The sequence below is a fragment of the Hylobates moloch genome, unplaced genomic scaffold, assembly GCF_009828535.3.
Source record: "Hylobates moloch isolate HMO894 unplaced genomic scaffold, HMol_V3 SCAFFOLD_12, whole genome shotgun sequence".
NCBI classification, from domain to species: Eukaryota; Metazoa; Chordata; class Mammalia; order Primates; family Hylobatidae; genus Hylobates; species Hylobates moloch.
In genome coordinates, this window is record NW_026652287.1 from 9,318,325 (window position 1) to 9,328,798 (window position 10,474).

Genomic DNA, 10,474 nt, shown 5'->3' on the forward strand with positions numbered 1-10,474 from the left:
TACCTTAAATTGGAAATGATAACCCAATAGACCAACAGAATTATAATCTAAGAAATAGTAAAGGTAAATACTGCTAAAACATTGTTTATTTGAAATTTGAGGCCAGGAGCGATGGCTCACACCTGTAATCCCAGCCCTTTGGGAAGCCAGGGGCGGATCACCTGAGGTCAGCAGTTTGAGACCAGCCTGCCCAACATGGCAAAACACCGTCTCTACTAAAAATACCAAAAAAAAAAAAAAAAAAAAAAAATCCCAGCTACTCGGGAGGCTGAGGCAGGAGAATCACTTGACCCCGGGAGGCGGAGGTTGCAGTGAGCCAAGATCGCACCACTGCACTCCAGTCTGGGCAACAAGAGCAAAACTCCGTCTCAAAAAAAAAAAAAAGAAATTTGAGTTGACCTTGTAAACCTTTTAGGAACATGTGTCTGTGTGCATATATAGACACTCACATATATGTATTTCTTTCCCATTTTTCTTAGGCGCGGCAATTGCAAAAAAGCAAGCTTGGGGTTAGTTTGTGAAATAGGTCTTCGTTGCCGTACATATTATGTATTATGTGGTTCAGTGCTGAGTGTCTGGACAAAAGTTGAGGGTGTTCTAGCATCTGTCAGTGGCACAAATGTGAAGATGCAGATTGTGCGGCTAAGGACGGAAGATGGGCAACGGATTGTAGGTGAGTCTAATTTTTGTTTTGGTTTGAGTTGCAGGAAAAAATCAGATCTGACTTTTTTCTCATTGCTAATATCTTAGCTCTATTCCACATGCATCTAACATCTCTTCCAGTAGTGGGTATGGGACCCGTTTTATATTTCTTACAAGGTTGAACAGAAGTTAAGCCTTCAAACAGACATTGTTAGCTCTGGTTGAAGTTATGATATGGTCATCTCTTTGATGCTGCTCTCAGCTGCTCTTGCTCTCCTTCTCTACTCTTGGTGGCTGTGCAGGCTCCCTGGTGTGAAGACAGTTCAGCCTCTTGCCCAGGAGTTCTCCACTGAGCTAGCTTAAGACTCTGGAACTCAAAAGCCACTGTGCACAGAGAATGGCTTGGTGTCCTGCAGGGAGCAAGGGCAGACTAGGCCAGCTGTTCTCACCGTGTGCTCAACTACAGGTGTCCAGGAAGCAGGCCAGCAATTGGATTCTGTTTGCTTATCTTGGTTTCACTTACAGCAGCCTTCCTCTACCACGGATTGCATATCGGCAGTTTATAGGCCAAAGTCAGTCTATGGAGTGGTGTTTTTTTTTTTTTTTTTTTTGGACGAGTATTTTGGGATGTTGTAGGTTTTCATTTGATTTTTTTTTCTTTCTTTTTTTTTTTTTTTTTTGAGACTGAGTCTCACTGTGTTGCCCAGGCGTGCCCCCAGCTCACTGCAATCTCCGCCTCCCGAGTAGCTGGGGTTACAGGCATGCACCACCACGCCTGGCTAATTTTTATATTTTTTTAGTAGAGATGAGTTTTCACCATGTTGGCCAGGCTAGTCTCAAACTCCTGACCTCAAGTGATCCGCCCACCTCGGCTTCCCAAAGTGCTGGGATTATAGGCGTGAGCCACCGAGCCCAGCCTCATTTGAATTAATTGCCAACATTTAAAAATCAAGAGGTTTCATATGAAAGTCTAGATTTCCAGTTTCAAAAGCAGCCCATCAGCTGGGCATGGTGGTTCACCTTGTAATCCCAGCACTTTGGGAGGCTGAGGCAGGAGGATTGCTGGAGCCCAGGAGTTTGAGACCAGCCTAGGCAACACAGTGAGACCTTGTCTCTATAAAGAAAAAATAGGAGGCTGGACGTGGTGGCTCACGCTTGTAATCCTAGCACTTTGGGAGGCCGAGGCGGGCGGATCACGAGGTCAGGAGATCAAGACCACGGTGAAACCCCGTCTCTACTAAAAATACAAAAAAAAAAAATTAGCCGGGCGTGTTGGCGGGCGCCTGTAGTCCCAGCCACTCAGAGAGGCTGAGGCAGGAGAATGGCGTGAACCCGGGAGGCGGAGCTTGCAGTGAGCCAAGATCGTGCCACTGCACTCCAGCCTGGGTGACAGAGCGAGACTCCGTCTCAAAAAAAAAAAAAAAAAAAAATAGGGCCGGGCACGATGGCTCACGCCTATAATCCCAGCACTTCGGGAGGCCGAGGCAGGTGGATCATGAAGTCAAGAGATAGAGACCATCCTGGCCAACATGGTGAAACCCTGTCTCTACTAAAAATACAAAAATTAGCCAGATGTGGTGGCAGGTGCCTGTAGTCCCAGCTACTTGGGAGGCTGAGGCAGGAGAATCACTTGAACCCGGGAGGTGGAGGTTGCAATGAGCCAAGATTGTGCCACTGCACTCCAGCCTGGTGACAGAGCAGTACTCCATCTCAAAAAAAAAAAAAAAAAAAAAAAAAAACCATATATATATATGCATGCAATTTATCTGGAACATTGACCCTTCAGTCTCACATGCAGGACTTAAAGTTCCCTTAACCAGCACCCAGAGAGTATCCTTTCCAGTTTGCTAGTATCTACTCTTCTAAGTTAACCTGTTTCAGTTAGCATTTGAATTTGCAACTTTTGTTCTGTAGTCTTTTGGTGCATTAGTACATGACAAAGATGATATTTGCATGTTTGTGGAGCTTAAAAAGATAATACATAGAATAACAGATATTCCTGACCTCCTATTCCTCCAACAAGACAGCATTACACTAAACACATGCATATGCTTGGGTCTTTGTGGGAAATGCTGTTGAAGAATCAGACTACATCTCGATGGCCATTTCATTTATTAGGTAGTCATTTAATTTTTGTGTGAACTTCTTGTTCATTACGCTTAATATTATGCCTCATTTGGAATCTGCTGTGAAGCTGTACAGTGTGGTTTCTTCTGGAGACAACTTTATAAATTCTTGTTACTAATTACAGGTTTGATCATTCCAGCAAATTGTGTGTCTCCTCTTGTAAATCTCCTGTCAACTTCAGACCAGTCTCAACAGCTTGCGGTCCAACAGAAACAGCTATGGCAACAGCATCACCCTCAGAGCATCACCAACTTGAGCAACGCCTGAAGAACAGACAGGTTTCAACATGGATGGATCTGAAATGCTGTTGAAGCATATCATTTGCATAAAAATCAGGGACAGTTTCCAAAGAATTATATATTTTTTTCAGTTGTGCTCTCTCTAGTTAGTTTTTTTGGGAGTAAGGACAAACCTGGAATAGATAGCAAAACTGAAAATCAGCAGTGCTGATGGTGGTACATATGTCTTTCCTTTAGCTTCTCCCCTGGTAATTCCCATCTGCTTTTACTTTGGATGAGCAGAGGGGGATGTGTGCGTGCGTGTGTGTCAGTCTGTTTGTGAGTGTTAAAGGCTACAGACCACAGTTGGTTTAAAATGCTTGGAACTTCCCAAACTGGCTTTACTTTATACAGTGCTCAGGGTTAACGCAGTACATCCATGCCATTGCTGTGGGAGGTATCCCCGGATGCATGTGTTTTGAGTCTATAAATATAGAAAATATATATTGGTTTCTTTTTCCAACTTAATAGGTTTATTAAAGCATGAAATGAAAGGTTGCATATCATGCATTCAGGTTATTTTCTAATTTTTGTTCTGACAGTGCATGTCTTTGAAAGCATGCGTAAACAAGATTAACACAGGAGTCGAGTAACAGAGAGAAACATTTGTTAGATGTACAGCATTGGTTATTGCATTTTTATAGTGTTTATACCTGGGTATTGCTTCAAACCCTGCAGACCCCTCCTGCCCCTTCTCCCTGCCCTGGGTTTCTGGTCAAGGTAATGAATACATACATTTTTCTGTGATAAAACTCTTAAAAGTTAATTTTAATGTATTAATAGTATTCCTAATGTGTGCTGCAGAAATGGCTATAAGCCTCTTAAATTTACATTTTCAACTTAAAGGTAGTTTTAGAAGGAAGTACAAATTGGCTTTCATCTTGCAAACAATCGTTTTTTACTTCATTATCTTAATTTGCTTTGTCACTCATAAAAAGGAAACCATACTTGAGTTGTAGACAATGAGGAAACACTTGAGGCTTCTGCTGTATGTTGTTTTGTTGTTGTTGTTGTTGTTGTTACTCAGTAACTTGAATATTGTTTAATGTGTTGTAAGACATTGTAGAGTTTATCTCAAGCTGTTAAAAATGGTAATGTACAAATGTGAATAGACACTTATCTATATAATATGGGTAAGTTTTGTTTCGCCTATAATAGATGTTTATAAATACAAGTGAGGGGACAGTTGGTCTTTTTATTTCTTCTTTTTTTTTTTTTTCTTTTTTTTTTGCTTACACAGGTTGCACTATTGAAAATCGAGATTGTATAAACCTGGTAAAAAGCTGCAAGATGCCAAAATCTTGTAGATGTCAAATAAAAAGTTATTATACTAACAAGAAGTGGACTCTTGTTTAGGCCCTCACTGGTGACCTTCAGAAGTAGTTTGTGACGGGGACTCAGCAGAACTTGTGTGTTGTCTCAGCATTCCAGGTAGCCTTATAGTTTGGTTTAAAACTTATCCCTAAAATTTTAAGATGGCATTGAGGGAAGGGGTGTAATGATAGTACTTCTGAATGTTTTTTAAGTTGAATTGTTTGTAAACTTCTTGCAGAATTGGGTGAGATGTGTGTTAAAACTGACAGAAACCTGGCTGAAAGCTTAGGGCGTTCATCCTCTTTAGCCTGAGTTTGATTATGTCAAGCTTACCGTAAGTTTTCTTAGGATTTATTTATTCTTGGTGCCTAAAAGAATAAATTAAAAGTACTTTCTGTTCTTTGGCACATTTTGCCCAGTGGATGCAACTTCTATCCTCAGTCCAGTTCATATATCTCAGGCAGTGATCCATTTTGTATCAGCCAGTTTCCCTTGTTAGGGCCACTGGACCCGGCTGGCAGCCAAGAGCAGCACTCTCCCCACCTTCAGCAGAGCTTCTCAGCTCATGTGTGTGTTTTTAAAGCAGTAGGCAGCTTCCATCAGCAATGGAAGTGTCCCCCACTCCAGCGGAGGTGCAGTTGCTGGACCTGAGGAAGGGGGGAAGCATTACAAACCCTCCTGCAGTGAGACAGAATGGCAGAGTTGGGAAGGATCTTCTCTCGCAGGCTGTTGGCCCAACTCCTCTTTCTGTGTGTGAGGGCATTTTAGTTTTTTATGGCGTTTTCAAAGCAGCATATGAGGATTCTTAGCATGCAGCTAATTGACAACCCCCATGGCCTATGATATAATGTTTGCTCTGGACTAGCCATCTTGATAAATAGGAGTGTATGTATCTTAGGTTCTTTGTAGAACAGCTATTTTTTTTTTTTCCATTAAAAAGGCCTCTGAAAGCCCTCTCAAAACGGACCTCACAAAGGCAACCAGTGTGAGTGAGTGGATGGGAGCTGGAGTTCTGCATGCCCAGGCTAGTCATGGTGTGTGCAGCACCCAGAGAGTTGCACCCACCCCTTCTTCAGGTGGACATCCGACCTTTACACTGTGGTCTTGCAAAAATCAGCAAGTTCAGTTTGGCCACCCTGTGAAGCTTCAGTATTCAAGGTCCTCTTCTGTTAAAACCCAACTCTTGGCCGGGCGCGGTGGCTCACGCCTGTAATCCCAGCACTTCGGGAGGCCGAGGCAGGCGGATCACTTGAGGCCAGCAGTTCGAGACCAGCCTGGTCAACATGGCGAAACCCCATCTGTACCAAAAAATACAAAAAATTAGCCGCTGACTTCTGTAAAATAGGTCCATTCATTGCAGGATCTAAATGCCACACCTGAATTCAGAGGCCTTGTTTAACCCCATGTCCACTTTGCCTCTGCAATGCCTTTTTCTTCTTTTTAGCAATATGGCTCTGAGCACAAAGATTTGGTTGGAAATCATGTTCGTGTTTTCAGAGTTTACAGCGTCAATTGTACTGAAAACCACTTCCAGAGTCTAAAGCAGCTCAGATGTTATCTCTGGGGGAATTAGTGTTCCCCTCATTTAGCAACCTCCATACCACAAGGTCTCTATCTGTAGTTACTGGGATTATCCAGATACACTATCAGTGATACAAATTCATAGAAGTATTAATGCATTTCTTTAAACACAGTTTGATTAAGAAGCAAATATGTTAAGCAGTTTTCTTTTTCTGCTGCTAAATTACAGTTAGACACTTCAGTATCTTCTCTTTACATGTGTATATAAATTAGTAAGAACCTGCATCCAAAGCAATGTAGTAGTATATGTATGTATCTAAATATATTTATTCTAACTCAGCACTTCAGAAGCCTTTTTGAGTTACAACAATAAATATTTTAGTTTGCTTCGTCTGTAGAGGTAAAATTTCTATATTACCAAGCTCCAGAGGAATATGATATTTTACAGGCACAATTTTCTGGCTGTAGCCCCTGGGGCATTCATTTGCTGGCCTCCATGGGATGCTGTTAGAACAACTGTTAGCCGGCAGGAGAAGAAAGGGTACCAGGACAGCATTTACAATTGTAGAATGGGAGCCTTCTTCCCTCTCCCCTCCACTTTCATTTTAGCATGAGAGAAAAAAACAATAGATTGGAAATGATTGTTGCATCTCACTTCATGAAAGTAGGGGCAGAAGTTCCCTCTGGATCCTTTTCTTGACAAGCAGTCAAGAGGAAGGTCCCCATACACGTGTCACCTGTGTGATACTTGGTAGTTTCTAAGAATGGTGCTACATAAGCGTTGCTGTTAGGCTGGGATCCTATTAATGAACGTTTCATTAGTTCAGGCCTCCCAATGGCAAAGGCAGACACCGTGGAGATGAACATTTACTGACTCCCCTTCTGTGTGGCTTTGGTCTCCCTGGCTAACACCACACCCGTGCGTACTGCGCTTGGCCCACTTTGCTGCAGAAACGTAGCAAGCGTTTCATGTCAGGGCTACAGCTGAGAGCAAAAACTGCAAAAGTCTCATTGAATGCCAGTTGTCTGATACAGTGTCTTTTAAGTGACAGAAACACACCTAAATACCTGCAACTCAAGCTCGCTAGCATTTTTCTTCTGAGTACTTGAGATAAAATCCAAAACCCACCCTCTAATTTTGTGCTGTATTTATATATGTGTACATAAATGTATATATATAGAAATGTCGAGTTCTTCTGGATTCTGAATGTAAATAATTCTTGTAAATTGGGACTCCGCCCACCTGTTTCTCCCTTTTCCCTCTTCCCTTCAGCTCTATTTATTCTTTTCTTGACTTTCCCATATGGGGCATCTTATACTTTTTTTTTTTTTTTTTTTTAGAAAAGTATGGAAAACTTTTCATTTAGAAAAGTATTTGTTCCTGTATTTTAGAATTCAGTTTTGCATCTTTGCTGTAGAATTCCTGTTTTGTGTTAATGTTTTTTACTATGTCTTATTGTGTTTTGCATTTTTACTGTGTGCAATGCATTGTACTGGGGGGATGCACTTGAGTGCCGTTTCTGATACTGTCATTGTATGACTGCTGATGCTCATTTATGTTGTTCTTTGGAAGCTGTAGTGAGCCTGATGTTTTCATATTTTAAAAAATGCTTCCTGAGACTTCCTTAAGCTCCTCTAACTTCTTCAGTGCATTTGGGATCAAACTTAGCTCTTAGATCAGCAAACCTGACTTGCTTCTACTTTTGCAATTTTTCAGGCCTTACCATATTTCTTATCTCTGGCTTCACACCTGATAGGAAAATCTTGGCAGATTTGAAACAGTGGTTTCTGGCCTGCTGCTGCAGCAAATTCCCTATGTTTATTTAAGAAGTTGGGCCTATACTTTTAACCTACAAATGATGAGTAATTTATTTGGAATGAACACAGGTAGCCTGCTGCTGTTTATTACCTGTTAAGGATATTTATAGCAGGCAGGAGGCAGGCCTAGTGTGTTATTGACAGGTGACTTTAGAGAACATACGTTGGCCGGGCACGGTGGTTCACGCCTGTAATCCCAGCACTTTGGGAAGCCGAGGCGGGCGGATCACGAGGCCAGGAGATTGAGACCATCCTGGCTAACACGGTGAAACCCCGTCTCTACTAAAAATAAAAAAAAAAAAATTAGCCGGGCGTGGTGGCGGGCGCCTGTAGTCCCAGCTACTCGGGGGGCTAAGGCAGGAGAATGGTGTGAACCTGGGAGGCGGAGCTTGCAGTGAGCCCAGATCACGCCACTGCACTCCAGCCTGGGCGACAGACCGAGACTCCGTCTCGAAGAAAAAAAAGAGAATGTACATTAAGGAACAATTGTCCTCCAAAAGAGAGCCAAGCAACTGCTGTGGAGCCTCCTAGGCTGACTGCTGGAGGGTGAGACAGGCAGATTCCCATTGCAGCACTGGCCCCTGGGGTTCCCTGAGCGGCTGTGCTCTCCACCCTTGTATTGGTGAGTGGATCTTGACTACGTCAGCCGTAAGCCTAGAAGCAGAGCTGGATCGAGGCGTTTTTAATAATTTGAGTTGGGAAGACCCTGGATGGTTCATGAAAATGATGGTATTGAGCACCTGGGAGGCGGACATTGGGTATTTGGTCACAATTTTGCACCTGTAAGAAAATGTTCCTTTATAACTTTCAAGAAGGATTGCCATGAGCATCTTTGGGGCCTTTCATTCATGTACAAGTTTCATTCATTACTATTCAACTTGGTAGACTTGGTGAAAATGTAAAAGCATTCTGTATTTGGATCAGTCTTGGGAACTAAATTTGTCGTGAATTGGGGCCTGTCACAGATTGCCTCCAGTGTGCATCCTCCACTCAGACCCTCCTTGCTCAGTCTCCCTCTGGAGCCCATGGAGAAGCCGTGCTGTGGTTGGCAGTGCGGCCATCTGGGCTGCAGCAGCGTGGCAGGGCGCAGTCCAGCAAGACTGCCCCTTAGTGCAGGGCTAAGCAAGGAAAAGAAGAAGCCCAAAGAAGCGGGTTCTTTTTGGTACTTGTAATTCAGGTGTCCTCCAGAGTGAAGGCCCCTGGTGAGAACCTGCCTGGCTTTTCCACTGCGGGCCCCTAAACAGTACCCTGCCCTTGTGGCCCATTTGTGCCTGGGCAGATGTTTCTGGCCAGCAGACACTGAAGGGCTTTTTGCTATTAACAATATTTATGGCACTGAAGAGGATAAAGAAGCTTGAGCCCTCTTTCTGGCTCCCACTTTATGGGGCAGAGAGAGCTTTTTTTCTACATAGCACATTGCAGTCTCACCGCTATCAGAAAAATATCCTGTTCATGGTGTATACTGAGTTTGCAAACTACTGATATGATTTTTCAATAACCACTTGTATCTTCCATCATCCATGAGAGGTGGGAAGAGGTACACTGTATCTCTGCAATAAAACTTTTGCCAGGTTCTACCTCCTCTGAGCAAAGGATACTTTTCTATGTAGGTGTAGATGGTTCTCCTTTACTAATCTGACATGGTGCATCTGGAGACAACATCTGATGGGATCCAAAGACAACTTGAAACAAAGGTGGATGTCAGCTCTTGGTGTGTTTTCATTTCATTCTCTTTTTTAAATCTCCCTTTTGTTATCGCTCCTGTTGTAGCGTGTCCATCAGTGTGTGAAGGGTACGCCCTATTCCAACGATACTGCATTGCTGCATCCAGCCTTTCGTGGGAGCACAGTACCAAGCGTCCGGAATTGATTATCCCAACCATTTTTGATAAGTAACTGAAAAATTTGGTCTCATGCAATAAAAATGTACTGGCTGCATTTTAGCAAGGTTTACTCTTGCAAGTAAAAACGATCAACCGTGAAGCGTAACAAATTCTGTATTTAGTTTTTTTTTTGTTGTGGTGGTTTTTGTTCTGTTTTTTGTTTTTGTAAGATTCTAAATAAATTAAATACGAGTCATGGGTTGTGCTTTCTTTGGGCGCTGTCTTCGCAGATCTCATGAACATCTTCATAGTGTCTTTATAAAATGTAAGTGCTGTCACCGTGCCTTTGCAGATGGCACAGGCACTGAGGGAGCCAGCCAGGGTGGGGCGGTGCCCAGCCCAGGTGCAGTGTGTGGGCCCGTAGTGGGCTGCTGTCTCGGACTGCTGCGGAAGGCGGTGGGAGGGAGAAAGGGCTGGGATGCAAGTGAGAATCTGAGCAGCGTTTAGTGCATGTCTTGTCTGGGAGTTTCTCTGTGATGATTTCAAATACTTGGGAGAAGGATGTTCAGTTTTTAGCTTGAAATGCATAAGGGTATTCGATCAAATTTGTAAATAGCGTTAATGTTTAGAGGGGATTTAACCTCCCGAATATATGAGATAATTGAGCATTACTTGAGGAACAAGTCAAATGGGAGTGTTTTAACTAAAATTTGATTCAGTATTTTTGAGTTTGAAAACTGAAAGAAACAGGTTTTTAAATGTATAACCTTAATAAATTGGGCATTGGCCAGGCACAGTGGCTCACAGCTGTAATCCCAGCACTTTCAGAGGTCGAGGCGGGCAGATCACCTGAGGTCAGAAGTTCAAGACCAGCCTGGTCAACGTGGTGAACCCTCATCTCTACTAAAAATACAAAAAGCTGGCGAGGTGGCAGACACCCGTAATCCCAGCT

The 10,474-nt window shown here is 43.0% G+C and overlaps 1 protein-coding gene across 7 annotated transcripts in view; it reads left to right on the top strand.

Annotated features, from left to right (window-relative positions):
* SBNO1 (strawberry notch homolog 1) overlaps nucleotides 1-9,778 on the top strand; it is a 79,374-nt gene extending 69,596 nt beyond the window's left edge. For 6 of the 7 annotated variants that reach the window (XM_032168374.2, XM_058425651.1, XM_058425652.1 and 3 more), the window contains 2 exons: nucleotides 480-673; nucleotides 2,894-9,778. In XM_032168374.2, coding sequence (XP_032024265.1) covers nucleotides 480-673; nucleotides 2,894-3,036 — 337 coding nt within the window. In that variant the 3' untranslated portion in view covers nucleotides 3,037-9,778. The remainder of the gene's footprint in view (nucleotides 1-479; nucleotides 674-2,893) is intronic. The other variant, XR_009209075.1, reaches the window with a different exon arrangement.
* Nucleotides 9,779-10,474: the final 696 nt, after the last annotated feature.